Source organism: Bos indicus x Bos taurus, chromosome 21 (genome assembly GCF_003369695.1).
Source record: "Bos indicus x Bos taurus breed Angus x Brahman F1 hybrid chromosome 21, Bos_hybrid_MaternalHap_v2.0, whole genome shotgun sequence".
NCBI classification, from domain to species: domain Eukaryota; kingdom Metazoa; phylum Chordata; class Mammalia; order Artiodactyla; family Bovidae; genus Bos; species Bos indicus x Bos taurus.
Genome location: NC_040096.1, coordinates 5681082 through 5700560, shown reverse-complemented (window position 1 = coordinate 5700560; position 19479 = coordinate 5681082). Strand labels below are relative to the sequence as shown.

The window sequence follows — 19479 nt, the reverse complement described above, 5'->3', positions numbered from 1 at the left end:
TGTCTTGAGCTTGAAGGTTGATAATAAGGGACATTTTTTAAGTGTCCCAGAAGAAATATCAGTGGAAACTGAATACCCAGCTGAAGGGAGGTGACTAGAAACTGAGGGCCTATTATACAGAGTGAAGTAAGTCAGAAAGAGAAAAACAAATATATATTAATGCATATATATGAAGTCTAGAAGGATGGTGGGAAGGATGCTGGGCAAGGTTGAAGGCAGGAGGAGAAGGGGACGACAGAGGATGAGATGGTTGGATGGCATCACCAACTCGATGGGCATGAGTTTGAGCAGACTCTGGAAGATGGTGAAGGATGGGAAAGCTTGCTGTGCTGCAGTCCATAGGCTCACAAAGATTCAGACACGACTGAGAGACTGAACGACAACAGAAAGTATGGTGCTGATGAACCTGTTTGTAGGGCAGCAGTGGAGACGCATAGAGAACAGACTTGCGGACACAGCTGGAAGAGGAGAGAACTGAGAGAGTAGCATTGAAACATATACTTTACATACATAAAATGAATAGCCAGTGGGAATTTGCTATATGACACAGGAAGCTCAGACCCTTTGGTCTGTGACAACCTAGAGGGGTGGGAATGGCTGGGAGATCGGAGGGAGGGGATGTGTGTATACAGCTGATTCATGTTGGTGTGTGGCAGAAACCAACCCAATGTTGTAAAGCAATTATCCTCCAATTAAAAAAAAAGAAACTAACACACCTTCAGAAGACAGAAAGGGTAGCTCAGGGAGGTAGCTTCCAATTGACCCTACCGTGAAAGTGAAAGTCGCTTGGTCCTGACCGACTCTTTGCAACCGCATGGACTGTATAGTCCATGGAATTCTCCAGGCCAGAATACTGGGGTGGGTAGCTGCTCCCTTCTCCAGGGGATCTTCCCAACCCAGCAATGGAACCCAGGTCTCCTGCATTGCAGGCGGATTCTTTACCGTCTGAGTCACCAGGGAAACCCCTCCCTGCCTCCATTACTTAGGATAAAACTTAGAAAGTGAAAGTGAAAGTCACTCAGTCCTGTCCGACTCGTTTTCTCCAGGCCAGAATACTGGAGTGGGTAGCCGTTCCCTTCTCCAGGGGATCTTCCCCACCCAGGGATAGCACTCGGGAATCCTGCGCTGCAGGTGGATTCTTTACCAGCATTCCAACATGAGACGTTGGTCAGTGGGGGTTAAGAAGCATAAAGAAATCTTAACTGACCTGTAACAATCGCCTCATGCAAACCTGTAAGTTACGCATGCCAAGGATAAGGTTAAATGCTGGGATACAACTAGCTCGAAACAGGCCACCCATGTGACAAGTTCTTTCTACCTTGGACACATTTCTAAGCGGATGGCAAGCTCATTTAAAACGGGCTTGTCCTCCCTCCGTGGGCCGCGTCTGCCCCCTGGTCGGCCGGTCACCCGGCGCGCGCTTCCTTGCGGTCCCGCTAGATGGCAGGACCAGGCACCTCGGGGTGGGGGTGGGCGCCGCGCCGCTATCGCCAGGCTCACTCGGCACCGTGGACGCCACGCCTTGCAAATTATTAGGGACTTTTCGGTAGCGACCATATTGCCGCCTTTTGCTTACTGGAATTAGAACCGCGGTGGTGAAGGCAGGATTGCAGAACTGCACCCTTCCTTTTGGAGGGGTGTGTGGTGCGGGAGAGCCGGCGGGGCAGCCTCTTGGGCGCAAAACTCAGCTGCCCCGTGGTCCCCTCTTCGAACAGGGACCCAAGGAACTCGTCCGTGGTGACCGCTCAGAGTGTCTGCGAGGTCGTGGAGGCGGGAGCTGGCTGCTGCTGGCCGGCTTTTGTGAAACGGCAGTGAGGGTGCTGGCGATTTGTCTCTGAGCCTTGGGATTAAACCCTGGGAATGTTCCAGTCATAGCCGTACACGGGAGGAACCTGGGGCGCGCAGGTCCCGCCAGGATGCAGAACCATCCGCTTTTTCCGAAGAAGTCTTCTCTTTCCCAGGTGGGCACGTGGAGCCCAGTCTAAAGCCTGCCCGCCCGCCTGGACGTACGTCATTATGATCTGTCTTTGGATAATGGCCTTACTTGTAGGTACATCTTTTTATTAGGTTGAAATATAAATTGCCTACACTCCAGCAGGTTTATCTACCACTGCCACCCCCAAAATAAATCCAGACAATTTAAAATGATTCACCAGTGATATCTTTGTCTGTAACCATAACTTAGTAAATCCATGTGGTGGAAGGGGTGAGGTTTGCAAACTATTGAAGTTTTACATTTCATACGTCTAGTCTGCTGTATGAAGAGTTGTACACAAACGAATATTCCTGTCTTTTGAGTATTTACTGCCTCCATAGACGAGTCCGGAGTTCACCAGCGGATCTCGCTGCTGAGCGGAACAGAGGGGCAGGGAAAGCTGGGCTGCTCAGCTCGCCGCTGAGACTGCCCTGCCGTAGGGCAGGGGACCCAGACCTGGAGGAGACCGGCGCTGGGGGCGCCTGCGGACCCCGTGGCCTCCGGGGTCTCGGTGAGGGAAGCCGGCGGGCGAGCGCAGGGGCTTCCCGCGCGCGCTCTGCGGAGGCCTCTCGGCGGCCGCCCCTCGCCCCGCGCGCCCCGCGCGCCGCCCGCCCCGCTCAGGATTGAGGAAGTGAGTCTGGCCCGGCCCGGCCCCCGGCGCGCGGCCGGAGCCTCCGCGGAGGAGGGCAGAGGGGTGGCCCCGAGCGCCGCCGTCTTCCCGGTCCCGCGCAGCCCGCGCCCCAGGCGCCCGCGGCCCTGCCCGCCGCCACCGCCCGCAGGTAAGCGCTGCCCCGCCGCGGCCGGCGCGGAGTCCCGGCCCCGCCGCCCAGGCCCCGCGCGGGAAGCGTCTCCCCCGCCCTCTCCGGCGCACAGGCCCTGCGTCTCCCGCCGCGCCCTCGGGCTGGAGTGTTTGGGGGGGACGCCCGGGCGGGGCACCCCGACCCCGCAGGCCGGAGCCCGGGCCGGGGGAGCGGGCGAAAGCCACAAAAGGAAGAGGCGCCGAGGCGTCCACACGATTCCTCCGCCCTTAGAGAAGCCCCTGCCTTCGAGCGGGAGCGGCCGCGCGGGCGCGCGTGTGCGCGGGGTGAGTGTGAGTGCAGGGCGGCGCGGGGGCGCGGCCCGGGACGGCCTGGCGGCGCGGGGCGCCCGGGCGCCGTCGCCCCCCGCCGAGTCCGGGATGGAACCCGCCGTCTCCCGGCGGCCTCTGAGGGCGACCTTCTGCGGCGGGGCCGCGAGGGATGAGTGCGATCGCGGCCGGGGAAGGCCGGGGACCCCAGGGGGACGGTGGCGACAGAGGCTCTGGGATCTCTGCGGTCCGCTCACCCTGCCCGTCCACCTTGAGAAGCCGGGGAGTTTTTCTCCCACAAGCATCGTAGATGTGAGGAAATAGAGCGTGCAGTTACGTGTTTAGCGAGCTTTTCACCAAATGCACTGTCTTTAGAGTTTGCCATTCACTCCCATTGTATCCAGATTGCCTGGGCGTTAAAGGGGCAGATGGCAACCCAATCCAGTTCTTGCCTGGAGAATCCCAAGGATGGAGGAGCCTGGTAGGCTACAGTCCACGGGGTCGCAAAGAGTAGGACACGACTGAGCGACTTCACTTAAAGGGGCAACTAGAATATGCACGATTTTGAAAAATGCTAAATTCAACTAATTTTGTGGTCTGATTTAGTTATCCTTGTGAATGTACTAAAAGAATAAAAAATTAAATTGAAAACATACAAACCTCACACCCAGTTTGTCCCTACAGAAGGTTTGTGGGCCTGCCAAACCTCTCCCTCTGCAGGCTTCCACACCTCAGGGATCGGCCCTAGTAGACTCAGATGAAACCCTGAGACATAAAAACCTGGGAGCTGTCTTCCCTCCCGTGTCCTCATCCCTTGAGTTCAGTTATTGGCAAGGACTGTTGAGTCGGCCTCTCAAAGGTAGTGTTCAGGTCCAGCCCCTTCTCCCTCGCCAGCATCTCTTTCCTACAATTGCAGCTCTCCTCTCCCCCATTCTCTATTTGGGAACCGGAGTATAGCCGGAGTAATTTATTGTTTAAAAAGGTAAATTAGAGAGTGTCAGTCCTCTACTCGGAATCCTCAATAGTTTCCTCTTATACTTGGCATGAAATCCCAAAGACCTCCTTCCCCTCACATCCCCCAGTTGATCTGGCCTCTGCCATCTCAGACCCCCTGGCTCACGCTGTCACCCTCTCCAAACCCAGCCTCATTCTCTCATCCGTCTGTGTGCTTCTTTTTAGTTACCACTGTCTGTGTTCCTACTTTATCTGTTTAATTACTCCTTTAATTCCTCCTGGAGGTCTCTTCTGCTGCTCCTGGTGTCAGAGACCCTACCTACCTTGCTCACTGCTTCTCCTTTACTCCCAGAGCTGTCCGGGAGGCACCAAACACATACAAGTAGAAAGACTGAGTGGTGAATTGACAACCTTAGCTTGTTCTTGGCTTAGGCTCTTGAAGGGCTTCTGTTCTCATCTGGGATTGAGAAGTACACATTTCTCCAATTTGTAGCTCTGTAATATTTTGATGTCCACAAATACATTAAACACATTTCGTAGGCAAGCCAAAATTCGTCAAGGGATGCCAACAGTGTCAAAAGGGTGTCTCAGAGATGTGCCAACCATCTCAACTAGGCTTTTGATTCAAAAAAGAGCTGGATGATAAGTATGTTTCTAACGTGCTTCACTTACAAGTGTCTTCCTGCTCTTTGGCACTGACGGCCCTCTTCAAACTTCTTAAAACGACAAGTGAGCAGAGTCAGGATGTTCCTTCCGTGGCAGAAAGTGTCTAGTAAGTACTTAACAGTGTCTTCCTCACCAATGGTAAGTTTCATTAACTGTTGAATCTCACTCCCTATGAAAAGGACCCAATAAAAATATTTGTAGAAGGAATATCAGGTTCCTTTTTTTCTTTTTCATCTTTGATGAGATTTTTTTAATTATTAAAATAATTATTATTGCAGGACACTTCTTGAAGCCCTCTTTAGGATATATATACTATTATGAAAAGAAAACATGTAACTTGAAACCATTATTTGTTTCATTGATCTGAACCCAAAAGAAGCAGGAAGAAGCTAAGATCTGTTAGAGGGCAAATACAGGGCAAAACTTGAGTTACTTCATTTTAAGATTGCTACCCTAAAGTCTAAACCAAAAACCAAGTTACAATTGAAAAATTGCTCCAGTCGCAAAATCCTCCATTGGTAAAATGATTTTCAAAAGGAAACTGAAAATAAAAAGGGGAACAAAACGGCTGGGCGAGGATTGGCCTAAAATATTCTTAAGACGTTTTTAACTTAAAAACGTTATATGGTAAGATATTTCTGATTCAGAAGAAACATCTAGCTTTTGGATTTTTGAGGTGTTGTTGGCTATAGTTGGTAGCTGATTTTGAGAGGTGCTTGAAAGCAGGTAATAGCTGGACACTTTGGTTTCTGACATTGCTGTGTGATTTGGAGCTTCTGTTTTAGAACAGGTATTCTGTTTTGCTGCTTCTCCCTGTCACCTCTCAAGTTGATTTTCCTGATCAGGTTTTGCATTTTATAAAGCTTTGATTGTCTCCAAAATTGTGTTCCTTCTTGGACTTTTCAGGCTCCCAGACTTCAAACATAGATTTCCCCAGTCATGGTTTCTCTGAACCTTTTGCTCTCTAGCTCAAGAAGGTGCAGGCGCACAGAAGCCTCAGGGCAAGGCCTCTGGTTGGGGCTTTCCCAGCCCCACCTCTCCCTGCTTGTAAGAATACAGATCACCTGGGCCAGGGGCCTGATTTTTTCAGGCCCTAAGATGCGAGAACTCTGGTGCTCTCACAGCCTTGTTCCACAGCTTGTTCAGTGCCTACCTTCTAGAACCTGTTTACTGGGGCAACAGTGGGTTGGCCCTCGATTTTCGGAGCTTGTTTTTTTTTAATTTTCAGCCATATAGCATGTGGGGTCTAAGTTCCCCAACCAGGGGTCGAACCCATGCCCCCTGCATTGAAAGCATGGAGTCTTAACCACTGGACTGCCAGAGAAGTCTCCTTCTGAGCTTGTTAATCAGAGGGCAGGTAGGAGACCCTGCTGGCTTCCCAGTTCTCCCATTATTATTGTTGCAAGGAAGAACCATCTCCAGTTCTGTGAAAAGTGACTTCAGAAACTTGACCTTGGTAGAAATCTCACACCAATGCTGAAGGGTTGCCTGGGGAGGAGGGTGCATGTCTGTTTTTAATAGATGATATTGTCTTAGGCATCATATATATTACCTTGTTTATTTTTTGTGTGTGGGGGGCTTTACCATCACCCTCCATTTCAGAGTTGTCTGTCTCAGAGAATAGCTGCTGATGACACCATACTTTTTATATCTGTACTATAGACTCCATGGGAATGCTGAGTGGGACACATGCGTTTCATGTGGTCATCCCTTCCCACCGTGCAGCTCACCCCAGGTCCTGCAGAGCCGGGCCTGATCTTGCCCTCCGGGTGCTTCTGGTCATTTAATCAGCAGGCTGGGTTGTCGTGTCAGGGACCCCAAGCTCAGTGGGAGCCCCGCATGTGAGAGCAGTGTCTTGCCTCATCACAGACTCCTTAGTCTTAGGAGATGTGTCTTAATCCAACTCAGAATTTCTCTGGGTACTTCTCAGCTGTGGATGGCTGCCCTGTGTGTTGCAGGATGTTCAGCAGTGTCCCTCCGGGCTGCTACCTGCTAAATGCCTGTAAGCACTCCCACCCCGCATTATAACAACCGAACATGCCTCTGGACGTTGCCAGATACCCCCAGGGTGGTGGGGACTGGTGGAACATGGGGGGTCCTTTCCGCCACCCCGCAGGACTCACTCTCACTTGGCTTCATAGCCAGCGCCTTCCAGACCCTTCTCTTTGGGACTGTTGCCTGCTTACCGCTTTGTCATTATGTCCCCAGTTCCAGGCTTCTGGAAGGGTCTGTTCTGGGCAAAGGGAAGCCTTGGCTCTGTTGGCGTGCGTCTGCCTCACCCCAACTGGAGGGTGAAAACCCCGAAGGCAGGAACCTCATTTCACTGTCTCAGTGTCCCTTTGCTGGTGACAGTGAGTGCGTGTTGATGTAACAGTGATTGAGCCCTTAACAGTAGGTGTTCTGCGATTGTCTGGGGTTTCTGAACTCTTCTCAGGCAGACAGAAGCCCAGCTGCCAGGTGTGGTGGGAGAGCTCTGTCTCTTCACTGCCCACATGTGACCCGCGGTGGCTCGAGAGATGGAATGTAAAGAGAAGTGTTGCAAAAATGGGGGAGGGAGATGACCAGTGCACATTGCCATGGCCTTGTAAATATAAGTGTTTGTGCAAGGGTTCGGGAAGGGACTTGATAGTTAAGAAAAGCCTTCTGACTTGATGTTTTTTCACCATCAGGAGAAGACAGTTTTCTGCTCAGCCATGACGGTGGGTCTGTGATATGCTCCACCCTGGACTCTAAGCCATGACCTAGTCTACCCCTCGGGCAGCAGCAGCAGCGGCTGTGACCACGGCGGAACTGACTTGGGAGAGCAGCTACCCTGAGGGTTGATGGCTGGAATGTCTCGGCTACCGCCCAGCATGTACTGGTGTGTGGGGCCAGCAGGGTCAGCTGTGTGTCCAGGACGCGCCATGGAGACCCAGGAGAACGGTACGGGCAGGGCTGGTCGTGTCTGCTTTGCATGCTCTGTGCACAAACCAGGGGTTCTCAACCAAAACACGTGAAGTGCCAGTTATTTGATGAGTTGTGCAGTTTTTCATTATAAAACATATTGTGGGAGTCTCACTTAAATTCTACACATTGAAGATGTCATGGGACAAAATTTACATGGACTTAAAATGTATGTGGATCTTAAAAATCAAGGCATCATTTCGTACTGGTTAAAAGGATTTTTTGAAATGGGGATTTGGTTTTGTGTTCTCAGTATAAAGCTACTACATGTTTATTACACAAAAATTGAAAAAAGAAAAAACAAGTAGAAAAATGTGTGAAATGATTGACCTAATTCTTACTCTCCTGCTGGATGTTTTGGGGCATTTGGGTTTCTTCTAGTTGCTGACTCAGACCTAAATCATTCCATGTCCACCTTTTTATACATGGTTTTGAGATTATTTCTTTAAGATTGATCTACAGAAGCAGGACAATTAGGTTTGAAGATTTTTAAGCCTCTTTATGTATTGCTGGGTTGTCCACCAGAGATGCGTCACTTTTATCCTTAATAGTATAGTATTGATATTGTTAACAATAAATATTTGTTAAACCCTAAGTACATACCAGGCACTGGTTTCAGTGCCTTAGGAAATAACCTCGTTTAATCCTCACAGCAACTTATAAATGGTACTTGTATCCCCATTTTATACCTGAGGAACATGAGAGTAAGAGAGATGTAGAAACTTGGTCGATGTCAACAACTTGGAATGGGCAGAACTGCCAATTGAACCTTCCTTAACCCTTAATCGTCAAAGTGTAGGCCGTCCTGCGGGCCGTCCTACGGGCTTTGAGAAGACCTGTATGTTTGCACCTCCGTCAAGTTAGTGATTCAGTGTGATACCTGACTCCGCAGACATTATGTTCAGTTACTGGAGTAATTTTTCTCCATCGAAAATGCCCAAAGTCTGACTAAGGTGGTGTTTCTGCAAGGTTTTTTTTACACATAAATTAGATTATGAAATGAGAAAAGAATTTGCTTCTTGACATTGTCCAGCACTAAATGTTCCCAGAGTGTTTGACTAGCATCTTTTGAAAAGTTTTGTGTGTGCGTGTGTGTGTGTTTTTCAGATGTTTGACTTTTTTCAGTTGCTTGTTAGGAAGGCCCTGCCTTACTACCATGAGATCAAGGTCCCCTGTCTGTGGCATGCTAGTCCTGATTGGGGTAGAGCTTCTCTCCAGGCTCCCTCAGCAGTCCCTCAGTATCCCATCTTCTCCCCTCAGCAATCCTGAGGAATGGGGCTGGGGCAGGGACTTTGGGTCCCTTTGTGGCTCGTTGGGTGGGTGACTGTGTCATCTGAGAAAGCTACAGCAGGGACTCTGCCCCACCCTCATCCTGGGCACAAGTCGGTGGTCTGAGTAAGCACATCTCTACCCTGGCCCCAGAAACGCTGGGCAGAGCCTGGAACTGCCCGCCCAGCCCCCCTGGAGCGGCGTCCTGTGGGGAGGTACAGGCGTGGGAGTTTTGAAAAGTTCTTGCCTCCCCACCGCGGCGATCCTGATGTGCAGCTGGGGGTGAGAAGCACCTGGTCTGGATGATTCGGCCCAGCGCGTTGGCGCGGCTTTTCTCACAGTGCGGTGTATACTCCAGTCCCCTGAGGACCTTGGTGAGCTGTAGATTCTCATCCCCTGGGTGTGGGACACCCCCGTCTCTAACAAGTGTCTCTAACAGGCTCCCAGGCCATGCCAACGGTCCACCGACGAAGTGGCAAGGCTGAGACCTTGGCTTTTCCAAGGTGCCCAGGGATCTAATTGACTCACAGAGGTCCTGGGGACCTGGGACAGAGAGGAACCAGCCTTGCCTCGGGGCCTGAGGTGGGTGATGTCCAGAAAGTGTTCGTGCACACCAAGAGGCCAAAGGTTGATACTCCCAGCCCCTGTTTCTCTCCCTTGAGGTCTGGGTCTGAACTGTGCTGCTCCTACGGCTGGGCCCCACTCCTGGACCGCCGTGGGCCCCCTCTCTGACCTCCATGGCCCCCCTCTCTGACTGCCATGGTCCCCCCCCCCAGACCACCATAGTCCCCCTCTCTGACCTCCGTGGCCCTCCTTCCCCGACCGCCATGGCCCCCCCTCCCCGACCACTGTGGTCCCCCCGCCGATGGCCATGGTCCCCCTCTCTGACCTCCGTGGCCCCCCCTCTCTGACTGCTGTGGTCCCCCCTCCCAGACCGCCGTGGTCCCCCTCTCTGACCTCCGTGGCCCCCCTCTGACTGCCATGGTCCCCCCTCCGAGACCACCGTGGTCCCCCCTCCCAGACTGCCATGGCCCCCCTTCCCCGACCACTGTGGTCCCCCCTGCCGATCGCCATGGTCCCGTTCTCTGACCTCCGTAGCCCCCCTCTCTGACCGCCGTGGTCCCCCCTCCCAGACCACCATGGTCCCCCCTCCCCGACCACTGTGGTCCCCCGCCCCCCGATCGCCATGGTCTCCCTCTCTGACCTCCGTGGCCCCCTGCCTCTGACTGCCGTGGTCCCCCTCCCTCATGGCCGTGGCCCCCCCTCCACGACTGCTATGATCCCCGAGCAGCACAGAGCAGGCTCAGAAAAGTCTTCTCTCCTCAGGGCGCGGTTTGCCAGTGGAATCTCAGGGCTCCACAACACCCCAGTTCGGATGGGCTTCAGGACATGCGCAAGGTTTGACTAGCCTGTTGGGAATTGTACATCCTGTCCTGGTGCTGTTCTCATGCCTACACTGGGGGGTCCCACAGCGGGGACCCAGGTCTTGTGAACCCTGGTGCTGAGGGATGTGTTTATGCAGCGAACAAAACATGTAAGCCATAGAGTTGAAGAAGAGAGCAAAGTGACCTAAAATACACTGGAAAATTCTCTCCTACAGCTCAGCATTGTGGGAATTATGAAGGACAAATGCATGTCCATTCTCCAAGAGTCAAAAGGTCCCATAATGGCAGGCAGCTGAAAAGCTGTGTGGAGGCCCTGCCCCAGGACCCAGGGGGAAGAAATGTGCCCTGTTCCACTGGCAACAGGCTGCTTCTGTGGCTTGGCCATCAGGCTTAGGGCCCCTCCTGGCCTCCTCCTCTACCACTCAGCTGGCCTGAGGGCAGTGACTGAGGACAGTGCCTGAGGGCGGTCAGTGAGGGCAGTGCGTGAGGGCAGTGAGTGAGGGCAGTGAGTGAGGGCTGTGAGTGAGGACAGTGAGTGAGGGCAGTGCCTGAGGGCCGTGAATGAGGGCCGTGAGTGAGGACAGTGAGTAAGGGCCCGTGAGTAAGGGCAGTGAGTGAGGACAGTGAGTGAGGGCAGTGCCTGAGGACAGGGCCTGAGGGCAGTGAGTGAGGGCAGTGAGTGAGGACAGTGAGTGAGGGCAGTGAATGAGGACAGTGTCTGAGGGCAGTGAGTGAGGACAGTGCCTGAGGGCAGTGAGTGAGGGCAGTGAGTGAGGACAGTGCCTGAGGGCAGTGACTGAGGGCAGTGAGTGAGGACAGTGCCTGAGGGCAGTGACTGAGGGCAGTGAGTGAGGACAGTGCCTGAGGACAGTGAGTGAGGGCAGTGCCTGAGGGCAGTGAGTGAGGACAGTGAGTGAGGGCAGTGCCTGAGGGCAGTGAGTGAGGACAGTGCCTGAGGACAGTGAGTGAGGGCAGTGAGTGAGGGCAGTGAGTGAGGACAGTGACTGAGGGCAGTGAGTGAGGACAGTGCCTGAGGGCAGTGACTGAGGGCAGTGAGTGAGGGCAGTGCCTGAAGACAGTGAGTGAGGGCAGTGACCGAGGGCAGTGAGTGAGGGCAGTGAGTGAGGGCAGTGAGTGAGGGCAGTGCCTGAGGGCAGTGACTGAGGGCAGTGACGGAGGGCAGTGCCTGAGGGCAGTGCGTGAGGACAGTGAGTGAGGGCAGTGCCTGAGGGCAGTGACTGAGGGCAGTGACTGAGGGCAGTGAGTGAGGGCAGTGCCTGAGGGCAGTGACTGAGGGCAGTGAGTGAGGGCAGTGCCTGAGGGCAGTGAGTGAGGGCAGTGCCTGAGGGCAGTGCCTGAGGGCAGTGCGTGAGGACAGTGCCTGAGGACAGTGACCGAGGGCAGTGACTGAGGACATTGACCGAGGGCAGTGACTGAGGGCCGTGACTGAGGGCAGTGGAGAACACTGTCTGCTTTCTTGCTGGGTCCGGGGGAGGACAGTGTCACCACGGGGACTTGTGTGGATGCTGGGATTGCAGAGTCCATTACCTTGGACTCTGGATAAGGAGCCACTACTAATTCTGTGCATGCTGGAGTGATGGGCACCCCCATGTCTGTCTTGCTTAGAGCCCCACAGGTGGTTAAATCTGTGTTTCCTCTTATTGAGTGAGCAGGTTTGGGGAGGCACTCCTGGGACTCACTCAGTGTGAGAAGGGCTCAAGAGGGGGCCCAAGGGCTGCCTGTGGGGCTCATTAGGCCAGTTTTTAGTTCTGGGTTTCCTCAGCTGCTTGGCTCAATGTCTCTGAACCCGGATCCAGACAGACGCAGAATCTCAGTCGGATATACCCGTCAGCATTTATTCTTGGCCCACTAACCCATGGGAGTCCTGGGGCCCTGCTGCATCCTGTACTCTGCAGCTCCGCTCCGCATGGGTCTTCTCCTCAGAGCCCAGCAGGCTGGCGTGGTACCTTCTTCCCTGCCGGTTGCAGAGGTGCAAGCAGTGAAAGTAGAGGCAAGCTGTGTCTCTTAAGGCTTTGGCTCAGACTGACACGCTGTTGCCGCCATGCTCCACCCTTGGCCGAAACAAGTCACGTAAAGAAGCCCAAGTGAAGAGCTGCCTCCATGAGGAGGCCACTCCCAGGCTATGGATGCAGGCAGAGGGCAAAAATTGGTGTCTGTCATTCCATCTACCACAATAGGGGGTGGTGGGCTCAATTCTTTAAAAAATATATCTTATCCATATATTTATATTTATTTAAGCAGCCAGCAGGGCTTCCCTTGTGGTTCAGCTGATACAGAATCCACCTGCAATGCAGGAGACCTGGGTTTGATCCCTGGGTTGGGAAGATTCCCCTGCAGAAGGGAAAGGCTACCCACTCCAGTATTCTGGCCTGGAGAATTCCATGGTCTATAGTTCATGGGGTCGCAAAGAGTTGGACACGACTGAGCAACTTCCACAAGCAGCCGGCAGAGCCCTTTTCTCCTGTGAACCTTGACAGGAAGCCCCAGCCCCACTAACAGCTAGCAGCGGGGTCGCTTTGATGGGCAGTTGTGGAGGGGTGGGAGTGGTGAATCTCACCGATGAAATGATCTTTGCCTTGAACCCAGAGCTCTGGGAGCCCTATTCTAAAACATTGCATGTTGGATTTCATTTTCGCAAAGCAGAAATATGTGCACCGAGACCACAGCCTGGGAGCAGGTGACACTCAAAGAGTAGTACAGTCCTCGGGGATTATAGCTTTTACTTATCTGTAGAGCTTATGTTTTCTACAATGAGCACGTGTTCTTTTGTTCTTGTTTTGCATTACTTTTGCAGCCAGGAGAATAATATTGCAATTTACTTAAAAAAATTGTTGCTTAAGTACAGAAATTTTGTGATTAGGATCCAACCTGCATACCTCCTCCGTCACTGGGTGCTGACTTCCAAGGTTAAATTTGCTTTAACTGGCCTCTCTCTCATTCACTTCTTTCTGAATTAAATGGGACAGTATTTGGCTTCAGGAATCTGCAGCTGTGCCTCTCACAGCACTTACCCTCTTAGTTCTGTCCCTGTTGGATGAGTTTTCTGCCCCACCTTCTCCCCAGTCCACCAACTTCACCCCAGGAAAGATCCTTGCAGACTTAATTCTCAGCACTGCCTGAGGAAAACTGTCAGAAATAGGAGCAGTGATACTCAAGTTATTCTCAATGTCGGGATAAAACCACCCTTTAAAAATCCTTGGAAGGTAGCATGCTTTGGAAATAATCTTACCATTATACCTCCAAGTAGAGTTAGGAAAGATCCAAACTTTAATAAAAATTAGTAAAAAAAAAAAACAACAAAAAACTAACTTTTTTACTTTTGGGGTTTTGGTAGTTGTCTATTGTGTGTGTGTACTGGGTGTGTTTGTTAGTGCTTCTACTTGTTTTGACTTGTGCAGCCCACCGTGTGCTTGTTCAGAATGGTTAACCCTTGCAGCGCCCATGAATATGCATGTGGTACCAGGCAGGCTATAGGCGCCTGTCCTGAGTTTGTGGAACACAGTTGTGCCCCAGAAAGGCTTGTCACAACTGTATTCACACCGTCAGCATTCCCCCAGCCTTGGATACAGAAGGCACACTTGGATGGGTCCTGAGTGCGTGAGCTGAGAGAGCGAGGGTCAGTGAGATCCCGGGCCAGGACTGCCGGGTGAGCCAGTTTGACAAACAGGTCATTAGACATTCTTCTACATCTGCCTCACACTAGTCAAAGTGGAAAAACCTGTCCTGTCAGCTGAGGTTAGGGCTCCCCGGAAGCAGAGAAGTGAGGAAACTTCCAGATAATTCTGGCCAAGAATGCTTGGTAAGACTCTTCAGGACCATGAGGCTGGGGGGCACTTGGACAGTCACCCGAGGGGGTCTCACCCTGCTCCTCTCCGTGAGCTGCCCTGAGCTCTGCTGCCTGCCGCTGAGCACTGTCCTCCACTGGGCCCAGCATGGACGGAAGAAGGAGAAGGAACATTCCAGAGGGCCCTCGAGTCCCAGGTTTTGACATAGCTACTTCCAATGTCCTTTTCTTCTTGCTTTGAGTTTTTCAAATCTGTGTTGAAAATAACTTCTTAATGGAAGAGCCAAGCAGATTTGTCTGCCTTCCAGAAATAGAAATAGCCTAAATAGGAAGTGCCTCTTGTGTGGCCTCATGCTTCCTCAGTGAGCCTTGGGAGGAAATCCTCCAAGGGGCAGATCCCTGGTTTGGGTGCCTTTCCGAGTAACTGCCCACGCACGCCTTGGAGCTCTTCCTGGACTCGGTGTCCTGTTCACGCCTGCTGGGAGGACAGGGCCTTGCCAGGAAGGGATCTGGCTGCAGGAGCAGCCCTGGGCCGCCAGGGAGCGGCCAGTGTCCAGTCAAGAGTCCTTCACTGGGAGGTGAAGGGGAAGGAGGCTGAGTGGCAGCCCAGGCCTTGGGAGAAGTGACAGCGGCGTCCATCTGTGTGGGAGCGGTTGACACAGCTGTGCTTCCTGCTGACGAAGACCTGCCTGCGGCGGAAGCTCTGGGTGTGATGGGGCTTTTACTATTAACCTGGATCTGAGGCTCAAATCCTCTGATTATTTGTTCAGACTATGCTTGCTTACTTCTAGCATCGGGGAGCTGACTCTCAGATATTCGTGTGGGCTGCTCTGGTGAGAAATCAGTGCTGCTGAGGCCAGTCCTGTCTCTGCTGCCTCTGGCTCCACTGCCTAGGCTGACTGGCATTCCTTAATCCCTTCCTTGAAATAACTAAGTATCTCGCCCTTGGACTCCATTTTAATCTGCGCTAACCATCCCACTGCTTTCAAGAGAGGTAGCCCATGACACATTTCCCTCGGGTGTCACCAAGCAGAACTCCTTAGTCTGTGGACTAACCATTCGGCCATGGCCACCTGGGCCCAAGGAGAGAACGGCCTCCCACCCTCCATGTCCCTGCTGCCGTGGGTTACTCGAGAAACCAAGCATCACACTCGGAGAGTTGGGGAACTCAGGTTTATTACGCCAGCCAGCCCAGAGGAGTTAACACTCCAAGCTCTGAGCCCTGAACAAAGGGGTTACAGAGTTTTTATGGACAGACTGCAGTGGACAACACTAGCTGTTAATAGGCTGGTTTAAACTAAGTGATTTCGCGTGTGTGGGAACAGCAGTCAAGATGAGCAAGGGGGTACCTGTCCTTTACACGGACAGGCATGATTCGGCAGGTTTGCAGGGGCTCGGCAATTGCCAAGAGCAGGACAAGGGTGAGTGAGATAAACTTCAGTTCCTAGGATTGTAAGCCCCGCTTTCTGAGATTACATGACCTACGTGATCTAGACTTTACAAGGGGCAGGCTGAGTTACAGAGGCAGGAGGAGAAGGAGAAGCTTATGCAAAATTTTAACTTTTGCTCTTCAGGTTGGCTCTCTGGGGCATCCCGTCCCCCCACCCCGTTCTCAGCGGGCAGAGCCTGAAGCTTACCCAGAGCATCTTCCCTGTCTCTCCAATTTTTGTTTGTGCTTTAACTTCTCTGTGTCTTGGTACTGCAGTCTCTGCTTGGTCTTCCACGTTGCTGATTTGTCCTCTGGCTCTGTCCATTATGCTCTGTAGCAAACCTTTTGTGTTTTATAGATCACCTCTTTCACTTTAATTTCCCAGCTTTTCAGCCAGTTCTTTGGTATGGATGCTGTGTCCCCTTGTATCTCCCTAAGACGTCATTCATATTTATTTTGAGGGCTTGTTCTTGCTATATAACACTGTTTCTAGGTGGAAATGGCCCCCCCAGATTCTGGAAAGCTAGAGCCCAAGATCCTGCTTAGGGGAGCTCAGGCACTGACTCCCAGATGAGAGTAGTGGTTGCCAATAGCAAGTTTAATCATCAGCCAGTCCAAAGTTTGCCCACACCCCCTTATCTCGGTGACTGGGTTATTTGTGTAGGTTTTCTCACTGAGCTGTAATGTAAGGGGAAAGCAAGAGGTGCAGGTTCTCAGATCTGGTAAGACCCTGCCTTGCCCAAGCATTGTCACTGTCAACTGCTCACTTCCCCTTGGAGACTCTGAGGCCCAAGGGAGAGCTGTAGTGGAATATGCCTCATCCTGTCCTGTCCTGGGTGGTGGTGGTGGTGGCGGGGGGCAGTCAACATGCTCCCAGGGGCATTAGGTCCTTGGCTCAATAGCAGGGAACTTAATCTAGCTTTGTGTGTGGGGGAGATGGGAGTGGGGAGGGGTCTCTTCTTGCCCATCTGCAGCTGCCTTGCTTGGAGGCGCGGTTATCAGAGTTGGGTGCTTCTCCTTTATGATGTTAATCTTCCTCAAATGTTTGTGGGTATGTGGTTGGATGTTGATCTTTGTATCTGGGATTCCCCAAAACTGTCTTTGAAGGCCATTTTTGTTAATTCAGGCTGCAGAGAGTTGGGCAGGGAGACTGTCGCAGGTTGCCCTAGGGATACCTGGGTGTATGTCTTCTGGGTGGGGGCTACACGAACCTCCCGAGTGTCAGCCACCACGACCACCAAGTGTGAGGTTTCACACTTCGTCTCTAGCACACAAGGGCCAGGAGCCTTGGCCCTGTACTGCCTGGCGCAGGCTGGAGAAGGGCTTCCTGTGGGTTTTCCCTCTGCGCAGTCCCCCGGTGGGTGGCTTGGGAGGCCTGACTTCCTGGATGCACTCCGTGCAGCCTTGCAGCACTCCTGAACCTTGCTCACCTCTTGCACAATGGTTTCTGGTCCTCTTAGGTCTCCTTGTTTTCTATGCTCACGTGGCTTGTTGAGTTTGTTCTGTATAGGAGTTTGTGGCTACAGTCAGGGCTCAGCCTACTCTCTGGATCTTGTCTTCCAGACTCTCCTTGGCATTTCCCAGGTGTGCAATTTGCACAAACTTAGGAGAAACTGAGTGATGGTGTTAAAACTGTGGACTTTGCAGTTGGAAGGAGCCAGGTTTAAATCCTGATCTTTCTGTACTCCAGTCCTCATCTGTAACACAGAAATGGTTAGAATCTGTTTGCTAAGTACGCATACTTGGTAAATCCTCAGTAAATCATATAGCCTCAGCTGGATCCTATTTCTGTTAGTGAAAATGATGATATTATTATACTGATAAAAATGAGGAGGTCCTTAAAAATGGGGATCTTTGATTTTGGGGGCTTGAAGCTATAAAAGGCATGGAATTTAAAACTTGACGAGTCCTCATTTTCAAAATGTGTTTATCACTGAAATGTGATGACCCCAATTTAATCTTCAAAATTGTTTTAATTAAAGTTTTAGTTGAAAGTATTTTCATTGACGTTGAAATCTTTCCTCACCTTATCTTCAGAATGCCAGAATGCTTTTTTTTTTCTTTTTAGCCAGATTACAAAATCTGTATGTCTCTTACTAAAGCTCGAAGTTCTAATATTCATGAGTATCCTAAATGTTCAGCCAAAAGCTATCCATAAGGAGTGCCTTGAACTCAGAGAAATAGTGATGGCTGAGTCAGGTTTTGGTGGGCAAAGGGCCACAGTAGCAGAACCCAGGCTTCTTGGCATGTTTGTGATTTCTGAGGAGTCGTGGCATTTCTTGCTTTAATAATCAGAACAGCACTCATAAAAATAAAGGGCCATATTGTTGTCTGGTGAGGGTTGTATTAACCGAAGAAGTTTGTACTACATTGGACATTTCCATAAAGGAATGTCCATTGAGTGGACATATCCATAGAGGAAAATAGTGAATATGACAATCACAGAGCAACTGTGTCCAACTCAGCCACAGGCTACAAACCTAGCCACAGAGGAGTGGGGCGCCCAGGAATGTAAACTCTTACTCAGACTGAAAATCTTCTCTGCATTTTTGTCTCAGGGCAAAAGGGTGAGGCTGCAGGCGTTTGCTTCTGTTAAGCATTATCTTTTAGGCAGATACATTTGTGGTGCTTGCTTTTAACTTTTCAGAGGCCGCTTTGTAATCACCCGTGGGGTTCCCTTCAAATCCACGTGTTAAATACATCAACTCATAACTCTGTGAGCTACAGAGAACCCCTTATCCTGGCTTTTTGCTTTTTTGTGTGTGCCTGCTTTGAGATTTAGAAGGCAGATGGCAGTCTCAGTTTTGAGGCAAATCAGCTGGAGTCAATTTTTGTTGTTTGAATTCGAGGGTGTGTATCTCTGCCTGAAGACATGCAGAGGAAAAGGCAGAGTGAATGACTTCATGTCTTTTTCCTTGCCAAGATCCTAAAACTTTAGTTGTTTGAATACAGTCATACTACTCAACAACCATAGTGACAATTTACAATTCTTTGGTTTTTACATCCTTCCAGAATGTCTTTGTATGTATACAAGCAAAACAAATGTAGACTCATATTTTCCCTCTTTTACACAGTGGGTAGCTGATCACACACACTGTTCTGCACTTTGCCTCTTTCTTTCACACATTCATCATCATTCTTTTGACAAATGCATAGCATCTATTGTATTGTACCTCAGTTTATGTATGTATTTATTGTATTTATTTACTGTATTATACCTCAGTAAGCAGTCCCCTCTAATGGACATTTGGGCTACTAATATTTAGGTATATAACAAATAATGCTGTTGATGTCTTTTCACACATATACAAGTGTATCTACACAGTAAATTCTCAAAGTAATGGGCTAAAGAACATGTGTGTGCGTGCGTGATAAGTCGCTTCAGTCGTGTCTGACTCTGTTCTACCCTATGGACTGTAGCCCGCCAGGCTCCCCCGTCCATGGGATTCTCCATCCATGGGATTCCCCAGGCAGGAATACTAGAGTGGGTTGCCGTGCCTTCCACCAGGGGATCTTCCTGACCCAGGGATGGAAACTGTGTCTCTTACATCTACCTGCATCGGCTGGTGGGTTCTTACCACCAGCACCACCTGAGAAACCCTGACAGGCCAGAGAACATATGCTTCCAGATCACCCTCCATGGGAGATTTTCCTGTTTGCCTCCACAGTGTATGCGCGTGCCTGTTTCCCCATAGGCCTGACTACAGTGTTACCAAATTTTTGGTTTTTCCTAATCTGCTATGTGAAAAAAGATGTCTCAGTATAGTTTTGATATGCATTTATCTTAAGATGAGTGAGACTTAGCATGTTTTAGTATGTGTGAGAGCTGGTTATATTTACTTTTTTTGAGCTCTCTCTTCATATCTTTTCCTTATCAACCTCTAGGACCTTTTTGGTCTTTCTTTATCTTTCCTAGGAGCTCTTTGCATTGACATTGTATGTAGTGGGTAACTAAATACCCTATCCAGTCTCACCTACAAGCTCTGA

General features: G+C 51.0%; 1 protein-coding gene across 4 annotated transcripts in view; it reads left to right on the top strand.

Annotated features, from left to right (window-relative positions):
• The first annotated feature begins 1514 nt into the window (after positions 1 to 1514).
• The window catches only part of LRRK1 (leucine rich repeat kinase 1), a 134078-nt gene continuing 116113 nt past the window's right edge, over positions 1515 to 19479 (top strand). The window contains exons 1-2 of one of the 4 annotated variants that reach the window (XM_027520670.1): positions 1515 to 2046; positions 7331 to 7583. In XM_027520670.1, the coding sequence (XP_027376471.1) occupies positions 7484 to 7583 (100 nt within the window). In that variant the 5' untranslated portion in view covers positions 1515 to 2046; positions 7331 to 7483. Of the gene's footprint in view, positions 2047 to 2697; positions 2755 to 2923; positions 3060 to 7330; positions 7584 to 19479 lie in introns of those variants that run through there. The other 3 variants (XM_027520673.1, XM_027520669.1, XM_027520671.1) reach the window with 3 other exon arrangements.